The sequence below is a fragment of the Ceratotherium simum genome, chromosome 2 (genome assembly GCF_057802395.1).
Source record: "Ceratotherium simum simum isolate JZ-2026a chromosome 2, ASM5780239v1, whole genome shotgun sequence".
Lineage (NCBI taxonomy): Eukaryota > Metazoa > Chordata > Mammalia > Perissodactyla > Rhinocerotidae > Ceratotherium > Ceratotherium simum.
In genome coordinates, this window is record NC_141901.1 from 6,534,094 (window position 1) to 6,554,438 (window position 20,345).

At 36.1% G+C, this 20,345-nt stretch overlaps 1 protein-coding gene across 2 annotated transcripts in view; it reads right to left on the minus strand.

Moving 5' to 3' along the window:
- Positions 1-9,627: 9,627 nt before the first annotated feature.
- The window catches only part of KIFAP3 (kinesin associated protein 3), a 165,755-nt gene continuing 155,037 nt past the window's right edge, over positions 9,628-20,345 (minus strand). Inside the window, exon 20 of one of the 2 annotated variants that reach the window (XM_004425053.2) lies at positions 9,628-10,084. In XM_004425053.2, the coding sequence (XP_004425110.1) occupies positions 9,976-10,084 (109 nt within the window). In that variant the 3' untranslated portion in view covers positions 9,628-9,975. Of the gene's footprint in view, positions 10,085-14,088; positions 14,150-20,345 lie in introns of those variants that run through there. The other variant, XM_087437843.1, reaches the window with a different exon arrangement.

Sequence of the window (20,345 nt, forward strand, 5' to 3'; positions counted from 1 at the left end):
GTTGCCTATAACTATAGCCACAAAGCTTCTAATTATATTTGGATCAGAAAAAACTCTGAACAGTCCAGAATGATCGCCTAAATCTCAGCTGAATTAAAATAACAATGGTACTTTAAGGAAAGGGTCAAACTATTACACTCTCAGGCAGGTGGCAAGGCAAACACTGGTCCTCCCTTCTTCTAAGGGATGGCTCTGTCAGTTGAGATCAGAGGGGAGCCTCTGCTAAAATGACACAGCCCTGGTAAGATTGACAGTGGAAACACAGACTGCTCGAGGGTCAAGGATAGCAATGGCACCATAACCTGGAATTAGGTTAAATGCTAGGCTTCTGCCTTCCCCCTGATGATTCCCTCATGGGACCAAGCTAATTGGCACAGTATGCTTAGCTCCAGGCAGTCTCAATGCAGACAGAACAGGAAGCCAAGTGATTGGTGGGCTGTAGCTAATGGACTGGCCATGTGGTCCAGTAGATGGAAACAAAATGGCTCGATAGTTAATGAAAAACCAGTTTGGGAAAAGGGACCATCAGAAGCGCTGGTGTTATGTGTAGATACTCCATTGATTAGGGAGAGGTTTCTAAATATAATAAAGAAATAGATGCTCTAACTTGAACAATAAGCATATAAAAAGGACACCTGGGGTAACAGGAGTTCTTTCCATCACTGATTCTGTTCGTGGAAGTGTTTGGAAGGTGGGCTCAGACAACATCCTGTGAGTTGGACATCACCCTTATAAGAAATTAAAATGAAAAAAAAAAAGGGATCTAAATGAGTGAAAGCCAATAAAATATACTTTAATTTAGTGTCCCAGCTTGTCAGACATTATAAATAGGTCCTAGGGCTCCGAGGGGAATATTTTCCAGGTAACATGGTAGATGGATTCTATAGAACCTCTGATGAAAGTAACAACAGCCGGTGCTGACTTACTGCCCTATGCTTGTCCTCGGGGCTCTGGCTGAATTTGCTTCTGCCATAGTGACTTGCCAAAATGCGATAAAAAGGTTGGGAGAATTTTGGGAAAGATATGCAACCCCTGAGACTATTGATCTTGACCAGGAATCTCTTTTATACCACAAATCTATTCAACAATGAACAAGTAACATGGTCATTCAATGGAATTTTTATTTTTGTTTTCCTTAGAGTTGATTGTCACTGGAATAATAGAATGATAAGAAAGGCCTATTTAAAAAGACAATTGAGGAAACACCTGGGACTGGAGTTGATTCTAAATGGTCAAAAGAGTCAAACCCATAGGTTAAGGAACTAAATGAAGAGTATTAAGAGGGCGCTGCACCGTCTGGGAGACAACGGGAGATGATTCCACACTGCATCAAATAATGATACCCACCCAGACACAGAAGAGAAGCAGTGACTTAATTTTCAGAAAGGTTTGTGAGGTCCCTAATTGCATTTAGTTTTTGTTGTTTTTCCCCTCTAGCTGCTGGGACTCAGTGGATACTTTCCCCAGCCAAAGGTGAAGCATCGTTGGGAGTCGTCCTTCCAATGAGAAAATTACCTTGCCCAATAGGGAGGAGGGCTATTTAGGCTAATCCCTTCCATTAGCATCAACTACTTACTTTGCAGGACTAGAGGCCTGCTTATTCAAAGAGAAAGCCTTGCCTAAAAGAAAAGCAAGTAGTAGTGAAGGCAGAAGCAGAAATAGGTAACTGAGGGCCTCAGTGACTCACCCCTGGTGAACATGAACAAGCTAAGAAAAAGACAACACTAAGATATAATAGAAAATAGTTATATTTGCCCTTTTGTAACAATTTTGGCTACATTGTTACACTACACTATTAACTGTATTAGGGATGATGACAATACTTATGACCAGTTGTGCAACTCAGCCCCCATTTGTGATGATCATTAGGATGGTTGATTTTGTGTATGTTGTATTGTGTGCCTGTAGGTATTCAGGCTGGTACATTTTGCTGTGGCTACTTTTAAGTCAACTAATGAATTTTATGTGGAAGCGGAACCCCTGTGTCCTGGTGCAGGAACATCACAACATCAGCATCTGCCACATGTGCTGCAATAAGTGATACAGATACAGCATCTACTAGCCCAGGAATGTCATGGTGACAACACCCCTCCTCCCCACGTCCTTTGGACGGTGACCTGTAACTTAGGTGAATGGACAAGCACACAGGCATTTAAAACATGCTGCACGTGGGCGTCCCTGTATATTTACTGGTTTCAGACACTAAGGATATGCCTATCAGTTAGTTTCCTATAAACCAGCGATTCTCAATCCTAGCTGCAAAATAAAATCACCTGGGGGAAACTTTAAACCATAATGATGCTTGGGCTCCAGTCCCAGAGATTATGATTTAATTGTTTGAGTTGGAGTTTGGGCACCAACATTTTTAAAAAAGCTCCTCAGATGATTCTATTGAATGCATACTAGTGTGAAAAATAGGACTAACACTATGAACTAATGCAGTGGTTCTCAAAATGTGGTCCTTGGATCAGAAGCAGCAGCATCACCCGAGAACTTGTTAGAAATGCAAATTTTGGGGCTCCATCCCAGACCTACTGAATTGGAAACACTGGCATGTGGCCCAGCAAGCCCTCCGGGTGATTCTCAGGTAAGCCAATGTTTGAGAACCATTGAACTAGTGAAATGATTTGGTGGAGTTTGAGCAAGCATCATTTTATTTCTACTAATGGGTGAGAAAGACAATTATCTCAAACCTGAGCTGGGGCAGAACTTTGTGGTCTGATGTGATTATTTGCTCTTTCTGAGAGGAAATTAGTTTTCCTGAAAAAAACTGATAAACTTCCGTAAGAATTAAGATTTCTTCTGGAGGGCCACAGTTAGCCACATAGCTGTTCAACTGGCCTGATAATACTTAAGCAGAAATTCTTCTCTTTCACCTCTGCCTCCTCCTCTTTCTCCCCACTTTCCCTTTCTTCTTCCCCTCCCTCCCCTCCCCTCTCCCTGCTGTAAGTGATTCGTAGTAGGTGCTTCTAGGCCCGAGACCAGGAGGATAAGGAATATTTGTCCACTAGATACACTTCCTTTGTGTAGATCCATATTTCATCTGGTGTCATTTTTCTTCTGCCTGAAAGACTTCCTTTAACATTTTTGTAGTGTGGGTCTGCTGGTGATAACTGCTTTCATTTTTGTATGTCTGAAAATGCCTTTTTTTCACCTTCATTTTTTTTTTTTTTTGGTGAGGAAGGTTGGCCCTAAGCTAACATCTGTGCCAATCTTCCTCCTTTTGCTTGAGGAAGATTGTTCCTGAGCTAACATCTGTGCCAACCTTCCGGTTTTGTATGTGGGATGCCGCCACAGCATGGTTTTGATGAGCAGTGTCTAGGCCTGCGCCCGGGATCTGAACCTGTGAACCCCGGGCCGCTGAAACAGAGAGCGCAAACTTAATGACTACACCACCGGGCTGGCCCCTCACCCTCATTTTTGAAAGATATTTTCACTGTGTATAGAATTCTAGGTTGATAATTTTTTCTTTCAGTACTTTAAAGATGTTGCTCCACTCTCTTTCTGTTTACATTGTTTCTGATGAGAAATTTGGTATCATCCTTATCTTATTCTTCTTTGTATGTGCCTTTTTTTTCCTTACCTCAAGTTGCTTTTAAGATTTTTCTCTTTATCACTGTTTTTGAGCACTTTGGCCAACAGAGATTATAAAACACCAGTCGAACACAGTGTGAATATATATGGATGTACAAGTAAACTTATTTCTACACCCTTTGGCATATGCATATTGTTATGGATTGAATTGTGTCCTCTCCAAAATATATGTTGAAGTCCTAACCCCCAATACCTCAGAATGTGACCTTATTTGGAAATAGAGTCTTTACATAGGTAATCAAATTAAAATACAGCCATGTGCCACATGTTTTGGTCAAAGACAGATTGCATATACAATGGTGCTCCCATATGATTAGTACCATATAGCCTAAGTGTGTAGTAGGCTATACCATCTAGGTTTGTGTGAGTACATTCTGTGATGTTTTCACAATGACAAAATCACCTAATGACACATTTCTTAGAAGGTGTCTCCATTGTTAAGTGATGCATGAATGTAAGGTCTTTGGGTGGACTTTAATCCAATATATCTTATAAGGACTGGTGTCCTTATAAGATGAGGAAATTTGGACACAAAGACAGACATGCAGAGGGAAGATGATACGAAGACACAGGGAGAAGACAACCATGATACTGATACTGGAGAGCTGCATCTATAAGCCAAGGAATGCCAAGGATTGCTGGCAATCACCAGAAGCTAGGAAGAGGCAAGGAAGGATTATCTCATATAGATTTCAGAGGAAGCCTGGCCCTGCTGACACCTTGATTTCAAAGTTCTAGTCTCCAGAACTGTCAGGCAATACATTTTTGTTGTTTTATACCATCCAGTTTGTGGTACTTAGTTACAGTAGGCCTAGGAAATGTATGTTTCTTATATGTGGTTGATTTGGAGAATTGCACAGGTCCCACTCACTCAGCCTCCCTCTGCACAAACAAGTTATGGGATTCCATCAGGCCCAGCAGTCCATGTCAAGTACAGCATTCCAGGTCTGGAGTCCTGTTAGTCCTGCACTATTCCACTTCACAGGGAGCCCTGCTGCTTGAGCTAACTCCAAGTTTTGCTAGACTGACCATTGGAACACGGTGGCTACTGCCTCAGAGTGAGTTTTTAGTACAAAGAGACTAGTCCCTGAAACCAGGGAACCACCAAGTTGAGACCAGGCCAAATAGCCAATCCTCTCAATTATGAGCTAAACAAATGGTTGTTGTTTTAAGTCACTATGTTGGAATGGTTTATTAAGTAGCAAAAACTGATAGACCCCTCTAATAATGCCTTTGCCTTAAAGTTTATTTTTTTCTTATATTAGTATATTTACTCAGTCTCTTGTACTTGAGTGAGTTTAACTGAATATATAATTGTAGGTCAGCATTTATTTTCTATCAGCTCACTGAAGATATTCTTCTACTGGCTATTTGCTTCCACAGTTATTGAGATCTGTTGTCAGCCTAATTCTTTGTAAATATTCTTTCTCTCTGGCTGTTCCTGTTTTTCTTTGATATACTGCAGTTTCATGTTGGTGCATCCAAAGGTGTGTGTGTGTGTGTTTCCTGTCTTGGGATTTGGTGTTCTTCCTTGCTATGGTCTGAATGTTTGTGTCCCCACAAAATTCATATGTTGAAACCAAACCCCCAAGGTGATGGTATTAGGAGGTGGGGCCTTTGGGAAGTGCTTAGGTCATAAGGGTGGAGCCCTCATGAATGGGATTAGTGCCCTTATAAAAGAGGCTACAGAGAGATCCCTTTCCCCCTTCCACCATGTGAAGACACAGTGAGAAGGTACCATCTATGAACCAGGAAGTGGGCCTTTACCAGCCACCACACCAAATCTGTCAGCACCATGATCTTGGACTTCTTAGTCTCCAGGAGTGTGAGAAATAAATGTTAGTTGTTTATAAACCCCCCAGTCTTTGGTATCCTGTTCTAGCTGTCTGAATAGCCTAAGACACTCATTTTGAAGATATCTTTTGTTAATTTGGAAAATTATCTCTTCAAGTACTGCCGCATCCCTTTATTCTCTTCTAGAACTTCCATTCTATATTTGATGCCCCTTAATTTCTCATATTCCTATCTCTTTATCTCTCTGTGATGCATTCTGGCTAATTTAAAAAAATCTAGCTTTATTTCCTCTTGAACTGTGTCTAATTTGTTTAACTCATCCATTGAAATTTAAATATTAATGTATTCTATTTCTAGAATTTTTAGTTGTCCATGTGTCTTATCCTTCCCATTTGTCTTTTATTTCTTATGTTTTTAATTCCCTCTCTCTTAAATATTTTAAACACATTTTAAAATATTCTCTATATGAAAATTTCAATATCTGTGGTGGAAAGGTGCCTCATTTTTTGTTTTTTTTCTGCTGTCTGTCATCGTGGCTTGTTTCCTCATGTGTTTTGTAATTTTTCCCTGTGAGCTCACATTCAGTTGATCTTAATCTGTGAGAATCCTGTAAACCTGGGTTGAAGGTACATTCCTCTAGAGAATATTTGTATCTGTTTCTTCCAGGTGCTCCAGAGTTTCCAATACTATACAGATGGTGTAAATTTGAACTCCAAATTCAAAGATGTTCAAACATGTTTGACTTCTCAGGGGAGACTTCTCTCTCCTCACCCAAAGCCTACCTAGGCCAGATGGGTCATTTTTTTTCCTAAGAGATTTTTCTCACTTAAGAATATTCATCTACTTCACAAAGCAAAAACAAAATATTTAAAAAAACACAAAATTTATTGTGCAGTATTTTTGAGTTCTAAATCCATCCCTCACCAAAAACAACTCTATGGGTCAGACTCCACTGTATTCTGCCACTTAATGTTAGAAATCAGAGGGCAGTCTGTTTCTTTGAAGGTATTTTGTCTTTCTTTTCAGGATTCTTATGGAAATTTTAATTCATGTTTCACAAGAACTTTTCCAGAATATGTCAAGATAGATGTCAATATCCATTTAAAAAAATGGCTCCCATATTGTAAGGAAAAAATCCTCAAGAATGTTGTCTTCCAATATCTTTGGCTGTTGCTCCTGTACCTTTTTAAAATGACTCTTTTATTGGAACATCGACTAGCCAAATGTTGGTGCTCAAATTTTTGTCTTCTATATTATTTTCTTATTTAATCTATATTCTTTTCCTATGCTGAGAAGGCATAGGAAAGCTGAGAGAGCTTCTCAAATTTATTTTCCGTATCACTGATTTTTTTCAGTATTATTAATTCTATTCTTTAATGCCTATTTCAGGGAAGTGTTTATTCTAAGTAGTAGGAAGGTTCTGCTGTCCTCCAAAGGGAACATATACTGAAGCCTAATGCATTATCACTTCAGTTTAGTAGACTTGCAAGTACCTGGCTAGAATGTATATATGGGATTTTAGAAATCTGAGGAGACACCAGTATTTTCTAAATTCCCATTAAACTAGCAAAAGGACACAAAAGAACACAACTTAGCTCACTGAAAACCTCAATGTATCCTTGATAAAATTTGAGAAGCTTGCCAATAACCAGGACACTTGACTAGATTTTGGAAAAAACCCTCCAGGTACCACTTGGGAAAAAGTAGGAGGATCAGTTGATATTTCTCTCTTATTCTTTGTTGCATAACTTAAAGTACAAAGAGTCTATAAAATCCTGAAGACCACACAGAAGTAAAAATCTTGTAACAAGAAACAAAGCCTCTGAAAGTAGGCCTTCAACTGGGTTGAAGAGAAACCATTCTCTTTTCTGTGGGACCTCCTGAGAATGCGGCTTCGTGTTTGAGTGCTACAGATTCTTGGCACATTCCCGGCGGCATGAAGCAAGCTCTGCCAAGTGAGAGCCTGTGATTGTCGGCTCCGATCACAGCGACCACTAATAACAGAAGCAAGTTTGTTTGTGCGATGTACTTCATCTATCATTTCTGAAGTCTCTATAAAGTTATGATAAAATGCATAGCTTCAGTTCTGTTGTGCTGTGGGGAAGCAAGCAATAGGTGCGCCACACATATGGAAGGGGAGAGGAACGGGTAGAGCAGTGTTCTCTTCCCCACGTCCTGAGTGGAGGCAGTGGTGGCTCTCCCACGTAGAGGGCAGCTGTGATCTCATGAAGATGATCAACACAGACGAAGCAGTGGGGGGACAAGAGGAGGAAACAGAACATGAGGAACCCATCCCTGGCCCTATGTGAGAAAGCACCTCAGGGAACTCTCAGAAAGAGCAAAGAACTGAGAAGACATACTTTCCAGCTATAAATCACGGCTTGAAGCCATGACAATTTAGTTACTAAAGTAAATGTGACTTTAATTTGTAGTCAAAATCTGGTGAGGCCAGGATATTTGCCTTACATATAAATAGTATTTCTAAAAGTGCCTAAGGCCAAAGCCTTTTGTTTTCTAAGTACATAAGAATTTTAGATATTCTTCCTTATTCCTTTAGTAAAACTTTCCTTCATAAATAATGCAAAGGTATGGGCCGGCCCCGTGGCTTAGCGGTTAAGTGTGCGTGCTCTGCTGCTGGCGGCCCGGGGTTCGATTCCCAGGTGCGCACCGACGCACCGCTTCTCCGGCCATGCTGAGGCCACGTCCCACGTACAGCAACTAGAAGGCTGTGCAGCTATGACATACAACTATCTACTGGGGCTTTGGGGGGAAAAAAAATAAATAAATTAAAAAAATAATAATAATGCAAAGGTAAACCAGTCCATGCCTGAGTGAAAAGATCACAATTTCTAAATTTGTGAAGTCCTAAAATAATGAAAAAACTGCAGGAGAGTAAGCATGCGCATGTAAACCTCAGTGAGCACAGCCCTGGAAATGTTATGAATTGTTAGGAATGGTCCTCCTAAACCAGTTGTAACAGTACAAGGGAAGTTAAGCAATAGAATGTTTGCTTTATCTGTCTATTAATGTCACTCACTATGTGTATTTACACTTTGTATATATGACAAAAAGGCAAGTATTGAGGTTACTGGATTGGAAGCATGGAGAGAGGTTATGTCACTGGATAAAAATATCAGCTTGGGCAAGTCATTTAATCTCTCCTGGCCACAGCTTTTTCAACTGAAAGAGTTTGACAGGGTTGCTTCTAAAGACCTTTCCAGCTTTAATATTCTACATTTAAAATAGAAACTGAGACAAATAAATGTATGTTTTCAGAAAGATCAATTAGATTGTGAGTTCAAAGACACAAATCCTACCTCAGATCCACATGTTCCCTAAGGAGCATCATATACTTCCTTATACATACCAGGTAGTTAAGAAAATATCTGTTGATTATATTTAAAATTTTTATGTGATTGGTTTCTCAAATAAGTCAATGGACTGAGTTATTTCAAAGGCACTTTCCAGCTCCACTATTCTCTGCTTAAAATATAAATCAAGCCAAATACAAAGTATAGTAGATCCATGAGATTTTAAGTCTTGTCCTTGATCTTTGTAGTCCCTTCAAAGCCTCATATAATTCCTTCCATAGCAGGTGCTCAAAGAAATATCTCCAGATTACAGTTATTTATTTATTTTATTTACTTTGTTTTTCAAGTGAATTTTCAACATAACATTAATGAGGTATTTTCAAAACTCATTATTAATTATAACGTCTTTCCATTTCTTACTACCTAAATCTATCTTATAAAAACAAGTAAACAAATGGGAAATGGGTGTCTAAGTGAGCAAAATATTCTGTTCTTTAGTTTTCCTCAATGAGACTTATAATTAGCTTTTCCGTACTTTAGATTTCTTAAATAATAAAATTTAAAAGCCCAATACTAATCTAGTTTCATGTATACCAATAGATGTTCCAGGTTTTCTATATTAGAAAGACATGAATTCAAATTGCTGAAAAGACTCTACTCATATATAACATAACTTAAGGCATATATTCCATTGTTAATTGAAAACTCATAGTTAATAACTTTGGGAAGCAAACTTTGAGGCATATGGCATGGAATAAAATGGTGATGTTCTTTTTATAAATGTTAAAGGTAGCATGTATCACATGAAATACTCAAAGAGCTTACAAGGGGGTGAAAAGGGCAGGGAAAAATAAAATTCATACACTCCCTATATAAACATGTAACTCCTAATGAAACACATTAAATAGAAACACAAGACTTTGGCTAATTCATTTGTACTTTGTTTCTTTTTAATAGAAATTAAATTAGTCACTTAATGTACATAATGTAGTGTTTGTTTTCTAGTCTAGTTGCTTTTCAGCATTCACTTTTGAGTCTCATGGGAAATGTTATTCAGCATCAAGATGTGGCTTGATGAGAGAACAGCGTCAAGCATCAACTGTACTTAACACAGGACAAAAGGGGGTGGAGTTAATCTGCAGCTAACAACATGGAAAAATAAAAAGAAACACAGATCCACAATAGTATCAACATGCATTATTAGGCCAAGATTCAAAGTTAACCCAACCCACCCTGATTTCTTCTAAACTGAGAGTACATATGGAAAGGGATGACTTTATCGAGGTCCATAGCCATAGTAGTAAGGTTCATCAGGGCGGAATCCATAAGCTGTGGCAGGGCGTCCAAGAATGCCAACTGACTGGCCAAAGCCATCCATTCCAAGGCTAAAGAGAGAAAAAGAAATGATAAGTTATATTTTTCACCACACATGCACAATACAGGTCAAGTAAAAGGCCTGGAATTTTACACCTCCAAGATTCTCTTCCTAGCAGCAAAAATGATTTACGTGGCTATCATTAACCTATTTTCTTCTCTAAATTAATATAGCCATAAAAACGTGTATAATAAATATTTGCTTCTAACAATTTGTGTTAAAAATTTTGGAAACCTCTGTCATCAGATACCATTCAAGACAAAGAGGAGGACAGATCAGAAAAGTTTTAATAAATTATATTCAGATATGGCTCTTATGCCAGAATATGAAAAGATTTTACACATTAGCAATTATTTGTAACACACTGCTAGGGAATGATAAAATTAAAATTCTAATAAAGTGAGTTTTGCTATTTATAATAAGACCTCTTTTTCATATGAAGATATAGGACTAATCCACTATTAGTAAGGACATGCAATTTGAGTTTTAGCAGTAAACTCTCACTCAGGGCCAAACCATACTATAAGCATATGACTACAAAAAGAAGACAAGGAATTTTACAAAATTTGCAGGTTAGCCAGATTTGATCTGAAGTCCTTCTTCTGACTCCTCAATGTAAAAATTACTAAATAGTACATGTTTCTTTTCAGTGTCAGCAATATAATTATAAATTTTGGTCCAATTCATTCTATGGAAATAATAGAAACCCAAAGATGACCTTCAGAGTTATAAAGGTAGCTTGAAGCATAGATAAACTTGATTATCACTTTAAAAAATTATTTGTCTATTAATAAATTATTTAGAAAAAAATCTGTTCTCCAAAGCACTTTTTAAGAATCAGAGAATTATCCAACACTTAGCAAACTGACAAGATATTTATTTTGCCAGGCGAATATGGCAGCTGTAGCATGCTCATGCATAGCTCATGCGGTGAATGCTAGTGAGCTTATCTCCAATCAAAGGAAACCGCTTATAATGCAGAAATGTAAGCTTTGAAAACAAATATTTAAATGATTTAAGATTATTTGAGATTATACTAGAGGAAAAGATACTTTTCTCCTTACCAGCAAAATCTTAATATGATTAAAAAATATATTCATATAGCCACTAACTTCCTCTCACAACTCAAAATGAGATTAAGTTAAAACACTTTAAAAGTAACTATTAAAATGTTAAGGTTTTAAATAATTTCTGTGTATGTGTACAGGGACAGACTACTAAATGTAAAGAACCATAATACATATAGGGCATATTATTTATGTGAATCTACCTCTCAGGGGAATGGAATTTCTGAAATATAAATTTTAGGTTGGCATTTGTAGTGAGTGATCCTGGACAAATCAAACTTTTTGGGCTCCTTCTATATAAAAAACTGTCTATAATTTCTGAAAGTTGGTTGAAATTTTTAAGTCTGAATTTTATTTTGAAATGGCAAAATATAAGCACGCCCCTCCTACCTTGGTCCTATGGGAAGAAAGATTAAATTTTATGATGAAGGGAAATATTACTCTAGAGATAGTTTCAAAGATGTTTCAGAAATTAATGGAGCCCATGAACTAACTACACCTGTATCAGTTTAAAATTAGAGGAAAAGTGACAGTTGAAATTTTTTCTCCTGAAGCACGAAGGCTAACAAATGCTCATGTATCTAAACAACTCTCAATTATATAAAGGTTGATGTATAGCTTGTGGATTTCAACTCCTTCCCTTTTTATCTTTTTACTTATTACCTGCCTTCAGCCACTCCTTACTTGCTTTATCACCTCTTCTGAGGCTGAACAGAAGCAGACTCTGGTTAAATGCAAGTTAATTTTATCTTTGTTTCTCAATCTAGGGGCTGTGGTGAGATCTCCTTCAAGAACTTGGAAACAAGAGGCACATAGTAGATCAGTGAAGAAATATGCAAAGGCACCTTCAAAACAGAACATCTCACACAGGAACTTATAGCAATATGACTGTAATCCTATCTACATCAAGAAGATGAACCTCAGAAGGGAGTCTGTCAGCCATGCTGGCACGCAACAAGCAGCTCCTCAGAGGCAATGTTGGTAGAACCAACCTAAGCAATTCCTTGAGGAGTACCTGACCTTTTTGGCAGGCTTGTCCTCATTGAGGAAGGGGCCTTAACAAAGGTTCTGAGAGTCTGAGGTCATTATACATTCAAACTGCAAAACTTGCTGTTTTTCATTTCTATGACCAATAGGCAAACTTTGGATCACTGTTTTCCCATGTGGCTTGCCAACAGGGTAAAGAATAAACTTAAACATTATCGGATCTGCCTGACGGTTAAACATTTCACTGTAAATTGACAAATGGATATTCTGTTTTCTTTTTTTTAAATGTGTCAGTCACACCTTTGGTAAGAATTTGCATCCCCAAGTCAGTGCAAGTAAGACCAAACCTTGAACACTGATGAGTTTGAATTTCTGAGCCTGCAAGTTTACTGTGATAAAGTTCTATTTATGCAGTCAACAGTTCACCCAGAGACATCTGTGTGTATTACAATGTACAGGACAAAATTTTTTAAACTTCCATAGATATCAAGAAAAATTTTTAAGGAGAAAAATTTGAAACAAACTCTTAAAATGAGTTCTTCTGGAACAATCCATCATTTATCACAGATAAACTTGCTGTTTAAAGAAAAGAATATTTGAAACATTATAACCAGTTTGGATGGTACTTTGACATAAGTCCTAGGTACTTTTGCATTATAAAAGATCAATTATATCCATACAATTAATTTCTTTTAAATAAAATTCACTCTGAAATAGAATAGTTTGATTCTTTAATCGCTCATTTGGTTCTAATATAGTGGGGAAACTGGACTTTTCAAGATGCTAAAACCTGGAGATAGACATTCTTTTAGGACATGTGGAGACTTATTCTACTTTCTCCCTTGGGGTAAAGATGTAGCCTTGCTAATGCTGAATTTGGTTCAAAACCAGGAGAGCCTCATAAGTTTTCCTTTAAACAGAGACAGATAGATTCTTTATGTAAGTTCTTTTGGATGGGGATAGAAACCATGAATATAAAAGGGAAGTGTCGCAGCAAAAATTGTGCTTTCTTGATCCACTAAGACTTGACTTAAGAGTACTTGCATGCCTCACTAGGGACTCTGGGAACCAAGGGAAACTGTGGTGTGCTGTGATATGCTGCACCTGCTCCTGCCCTGTGTGATCATTCTGCTTCAGATAAGAGGCAATGTTACCTCAAGAAAAAAAGTTTGTACATTTGGCTATTTATGTTGGAATTTAATCCAACACTGCATGTGTGTCTGTGTATGTACATGTTCTCTTTCCACTAACCTAAGTAAAAAAAGCTGTATGTCTCTCTAATAGATTGGATTAATTCTAATTAGATTAGATTAGAATATGCCACTACTAGACCACTTTTTCTTTACAGGACTAGTTACGTAGTGTCATTTAACCTTTATCATCAATGTCTAGATATCACAGTTTGGACCTTTAAACTAGAAAAAAATACAAAAATGCAATATCTCTTCTTGAAAATATATAATTCTAGTCCAAAGAAAATGGTTACTGTTTGTTGTGAAAAGACAATTAGGAAAGATAAGGCCCCCAAAATCCATCTGCTATTAAGTTTTATGTCCCAAGAACAATGATTTTTGGGTACCTAGTAAGGAAAATGACAAATTCTTCATAAGTAAAAAATTATATTTAAAATTCAACAACAAATATAAAATCATATCTAGATTTTATTTTTAAACAAACATTTAGAAATCTAGTTAGCATTCAGCAAGCAGAAGACTGAATTTTCTGTAATATTTACAAAGCTTCAAACAAATTTTTAACAGCATTCATTAGAATTCTAAACTTGAGATGATTCTAAGAGGAAAAAAGAAATCCCGACATGACAAGTGACGCTTCACATGCAGCACATTACAAGGGGAACGGCAGCCAGTAAGGAATCCTGGGCACTTGGAGGCTCTTATTCAACTTCTGTGCCAGAGCTCACATTCCTATACAAAGAGAAGAAAATCACCTACCTCTGGCTGTTTGTGAGGCTTAATTAGTGCATATTTGTAAAGCACTTTGAATTCCTTGGATGAAAAGTGCTGCATAAGTGAAAAGTATTATCATTATTTTATTAAAATTAGATAAAAGCAACACAAGTCTTCTTCTTCTTTGAAATTCCCAAGTCAGCAAAATGAATGCAGTGCAAATAAATAATGAATATATTATTTGACGCTACAAAAAAAAAAAAAGAAAAAATTCAAGCCAAGCTCTCTTTTCGCAGACTCATAGAATCTTTGACTTGGAAACATTTTAAGAAGCAATCTAATCTACACTTCCATTCACAACATCCTTGATAGGGTCTATCCAAGAAATGGAATGCTCACTATATTGTGAAGGCAGTTTATTCCATTTATGGACACGTCACACTGTTAGAAAGTTCTTTAGTACACTGATCTGAAATCTGGTTCTATTAGTCCTAGAATTACCCTCTGGAACCACACAAGAAGTCTAATCCTTCTTTAATATGACTATTTTACGACTCTTGTTTAATCAGTCCTCATGACATGGTCTCTAAAATCTTTACCATCTCAACTGCTCTCTAAAATAACTTGATTTTTTCAGTATTTTTCTTAAAATGAAGAATCCGAAAATAATATGAGACTTAGGATGTGGTCTGAAACCAGTATAGAATATAATGAGATCCTATTTCTGACTCTCTACTAACATAGGTTAAAACTTTATTGATCTTAAACAAATTTTTTAAGGAGTTATTACCATAAAGTGGCTTACACTGAATGTATGTGTGTATACACACATAGACATACATGAAATTTTCACTTAAAACTACCATGTTGAATTTCATTTTTTTAGTTTGGGTCTTTCTTTAGGGATTCTATTCTCCGTAAGACAAAATCCTTTATGACAATATATTTATAAGTAGGAAATGGTGATTCTTATTAACCACCTATCTTTGTGATCCATAAGATAACACCAAAGTCTGGAATTCTTTTGGGATTGTCAAGTGAAAGGACTTAACAGGGGCTTTCTTTGGAGGAAACTTTCCAGGTTATTATGAAACTATGAAATGATTTGATAAGAGTTTTCTAAAACAGTTCATTCTTTTTATCAATTACTCCAATATATTGATCATAGAATCAAAATCAGTATGTTTATCTTCCTTTCTGATTATAAATTGATCATTACAGTAATTTCAGCTTAAGTATGATTTGTCACTGGAAATTTAGGTCTACGTAATAGTAATCCTTTGTACATCTATCCACTCATCCACCTATCCATCCACCCATCCATCCACTCACCCATCCACCCACCTATCCATCCATCCATCCATCCAAATAGTACGTGAGTTCCTACAATGTGTTTAAGTATAGTGTGAAGAGTCAGTGTTAAAAAAAAAAAAAAAAAGACGTGGTGCTGGGAAGGCAATAATAAATAAGACATGGTCTCTGACCATGGATTGGAGGCAACTAACATGGAACAAAATTCTGATAATAATATGATATTGTACTACCCTAGCATATTTGTAAACTGCTATAGAAGAATAGAAGAGGACCAAATATTTAATATAATATGAGAGTTATGTTAGAGGTATGTACAAATTGTTACAGAAGAATCTCAGGGGATAGAAAGTCTTCATAGAAAATACTTTGATTTTAATGAATCTGTCACTTCCTAATATTATATTTTGTTTTTTTGTCTTTATTTCCTATTAGAGTGTAAGCACCATGAAGGGTAAGGACTGTCTTATTCATTCTATATCACTAGCATCTAGGACTGTATATGACATGGAGTGGGCATTCAAAAAGTATTTGATTGCATGAATGGATGAATCTTAAAGGACAAATAGGACTTCACAGGTGAAGAGAGAGAATTCCTAATAGTCCGGCAGCCTAAGCAAGAGAGACAAGGGGCTGAAGAATAGCAAATGGTTTGTTATAAAGTCTTAGGTTTATGATATAAGCAAGTCGCAGGAGATAAGGCTAGAAAGAGAAGTTACGACCAGATTTTGAAAGCTCCTCAAATGCTATGTTAAGAACTACATACGTTGGAGTTGTCAATAGTTTTTTTTGTGTGTGTGAGAGGAAGATCAGCCCTGAACTAATATCCAATGCCAATCCTCCTCTTTTTTTTTTTGCTGAGGAAGATTGGCCCTGGGCTAACATCCGTGCCCATCTTCCTCTACTTTATGTGGGACACCGCCACAGCATGGCTTGACAAGCGGTGCGTCAGTGCACGCCTGGGATCCGAACCTGCAAACCCTGGGCTGCTGAAGCGGAGTATGTGCACTTAACCGCTATGCCACTGGGCCGGACCCTGTCAATAGTTTTTAAGAAGAGGAACGACTTACTTCTGTGTTTTAGAAAGATAATTGCGGTAATAAAGAGGGTCAAGAGGCAAAAACATGGGCAACATTTAAGACACTATTATGGCTGTCCATATGTGAAGTAATGAGAGCCTGTAGAGGTGTTGGCAGAAAAAACAATGATCAAATATGCTACATTTCACAACAAAGAATGGTATCTTTTTCTCTCTTGAGATGTTTTTTTTAGCTATACTTTTACTATTTGGGAACTGAGAATGAAGTGAAAGAATTTCAAAACTGACTAAAAATTTTAGAGGTTATAATTAATTAGAATGAAACAATTTTTGCCCCTTTAATATGGGAATATGCTTCATCAAATAACTAAGAGGCTGTGGTATTCCCTGTAGATGAAATCAGATTGTAGAAGTAGTTTGCCTCTGTATTCAGTAGGAAGGGCTGGACTATTCCGGCAGAAGAGAACATTTTTTTTCTTGAAATTCTTATATAAAATAACAAGAGAAGTGTAGATCGAATGAGATAATGCCTATAAAATTATACCTAACATTTGTATAGTGACACATTTTTAAACTGAGATTTAAATGTTTGTAATTTATAGATCAACCACTAGATGGAGAGCTTGTCTTTTCACTAAATATCATGTACTTTTTACAAAGTTTTAAAGCAAGCTTTATCCAATTTAAACTTCTCAGCATATTTAACACTGATAGAATGTGGTTTCCATTGCTTTCTCATATAATCAATGTCTTCATTTTATAAATGTGAAATAATTTAGTCAGAGTTAAACAGGAATATCTATCTATATGCAAAAAAGTTTTGGGAATGTGGGGGCCCCTGCAAATGATAGAAGATGCAGATTGTCTTGGACACTGAAAAATGTAATGTACATGCATGTTGAAGTACTACTATTATAGGGAGCTTCTAAAATTTTCATTGAACCTGTCAATAGCATCTTATTTCTATAAATTTATATGTGATAAATACATATATCTATGTTACTCAGAGGTGTTACTTATTGCTTTGGACTGGAGCTTTTGTTTTATTGAGAAAATGAGCACAGTTAAGAAGTCTTTTCCTGAATTTCACCAATATATATCAAGTTTAGCTGTCATTTTTCATTTAGTTTTCTTTACTCTTCCTCTTTTATATGCATGATTATCAATTTTCCTTTTATTATGATAAAACTAAATGGATAAAGAATCTTAAAGAATCATTTTTAGTGAAATCAAACTAAATAATATTTTCCCAAAAATCAAGGTCAAATGATATGAGTAGTGGGAAGTTGTATTTAAAGTACTCATCTAGAATTTATTAAAAAAAATTTTTTTTAAAAGACATCTGTCAGTTCTATGGGGAAAATTACAACTTTGGGGACAGATCCTTTCAATTTCGTCACTATACCGAGATGCTTCAGACAAAAACTAATTTGTACTAATGATGAAGTAAGCATGTGTAAAACAGTCACTGATTTATTCCGAATGGTAGGAATTCCATTTCACTGACGCTCCTCTAATATCATTCAATTTACACTTCTCTTATTATACATCTTAATCTGTTGTTTAACCATCTCTGATAAGTTTTGGCCACTTTTCTGGGCTGGTGAATTAAAATCATCTAGTTCTCTTTTCAACTGATGAGAAAAAGGCAGCCCTTTCAAGTTCCAGGCTTGATATAGGTAATTCAGTTCCATTTTCCTATAGCATATAACCTACCTAGTTCAATATTCTTGTGGGTAGTTCTTTTTGTGTGTGTGTCACTTAGGGTGCTTCCTATCTGTGTGAACTTTTGTGAATTTGCCCATGAATTATAAATTTTTGTTATATTTTGTCCACCTTTCCTATATATCTATATAGGAGGGAGCCCTTCCAAGTCAGTTCAGTCTACCATCCCTTCCATTTTATGTTTATTATCTGTTCTGCACACTCAAGGAAAAGAATTTATAAACCTTGTATTCCTGTGACTCAAAACTGGCTTTCTTGAAGAGAACAATGATGTGAAAGAAATAACTGAAGCCGTTAGAAGATATTTTCTTTTTCCTTATTTGTAGCAATTAACAGAAAAAATACTCTAATAGGTGCCTAATGGAAGCTGTCAGATGTGATTATCAAGCCGAAGTGAATATTTACTCAAACCTATAATGGTCTCAAACTTTTTATAGCAATATTTTAATGAAAGTATACCACCGAGTCATCTTTAACTTACATTTCTTCAATTAAGTAGAAAGACTTCTTGAAATTGGCAGTTCTGTAATATCAAGCAACGCCTCATTTCATGCCACCAAATGTTAAGGGAACTTACTGAGCTGCTTAAGTAACCTCTAGGTCAATAAACTGAGTCATTAGCACCTCCTTTAAATAACTGTTTGTCTGTTACTGGTTCAACATTTATATAATCTGTCATGATACCTTGGTTTTTTAAGGTACAAAAATTACTGCTGTAGACTTCAAGTAGAGAATATAATGTAAGTAGCAATGTTTTCACAGTGATAGTTTAACCATACTGTCTGGTACTGAGTGAGTTAAAGACTGAACACCACAGCTAATTACTATGTAATGCTAACCTTAGTTGCTGGTTCATTTTGAGACTCTTTAAAATATGAACTGTGTATTTTACCCCTATGCACTCTCTTAATGATTTGTTTTTTTAGACTGAAATCACTTCCAGCCATCAGTTATACTCTTGGTCTCTACATATGCACTTCTCCAAGCACAAATATTTCTTTTTCCTATTGGTCTGCCAGCCCTGTCAGAGCAAATTTCACTTTAAACTAAACGCTATGATACTTAAAACCTCTTGGATTACTCAGGCTGCTAGTGTGATCTATGACCTTCCAAGAATGACAGCTGAACTTTCCAATTTGCTTATACTGCTTGGGGAACTAGAAAGCACATGCCAAAGAGGAAAATGTTTCTGATGTTGAACAGAGAGAAAAGTTCTTGTTGGAGGTGGGAGCAGGAGACTATTGAGTACTGAAAAATACTAATAAGAAATGAAAAGAAACTAAACATGCTGTAAAGTCTAAGACCACAAGCATAATTCAAAAGTTAATCCTAGTAGTAAAAACGTTTTAGTACAGTTAAAATATGAATAATGACATTCAGTTACTGCAATTTAAACACCAACCAGAACCTTAAACTGACAATGCACTATCAAAATGAACAAGTTCAAGAGATGGAATAGAATCTAAACTTATCATGAGTACTATACAAAATGGGCTATATCAACTCCCCACAGACAGAAACTTGACATATGGACATAATCAAAGAGGTTATCTTTGAGCCAAAGATATGGCTATCTAACATGCTTGCTACCCCTACTGACATATCAGTCTCTCATAAATGAAAAATTAATGTTAAGCTTCTGTTAAAACCTTGTCTCCAAAGTCCTTAAATAAATAATATAGTTTGGGAATATTTTGATATAGTTTTGGAACTTTTCACTTTCTTTTACTACCTTACATAAGAGGTGGATAAATGTTTGTTGTCAAAAAAAAAATCTCAAAAATCTTATCAAATATAAGAAGCTTCACATAAAGTCTCCTGTTTATGTCATAGTCTACTTAGTCATTTATTTGTCTCAATAATTTTTAGGCTAAATATTCTACAAATTACCTTTGGCTGATAAAAATCAAATGGTAGTTGATAAGTAAAGACTTTTTTTGTAGCTAAATCAAACTAAATAATATTTTTCTAAAATTGAGGGTACAAATATGGATAATAGAAACTATAAACAAATTAAAAGTGCATGTTTTTAAATAGCGAAGCAGGAAAGTTTGAAAATTCGATTCAAAATAAGTTTATAACAACAAATATACAACAAAAAGATATTTCCTTGCATTATGATATTTTAAAACATCTATGTTGGGCAGTGTTATATAAAGTGAAAATACGTTCAGCCCCTAAATCAGTAATTTCAGTAATTAATACAGGTCAGATAAATATTTCATAGTTATTTAG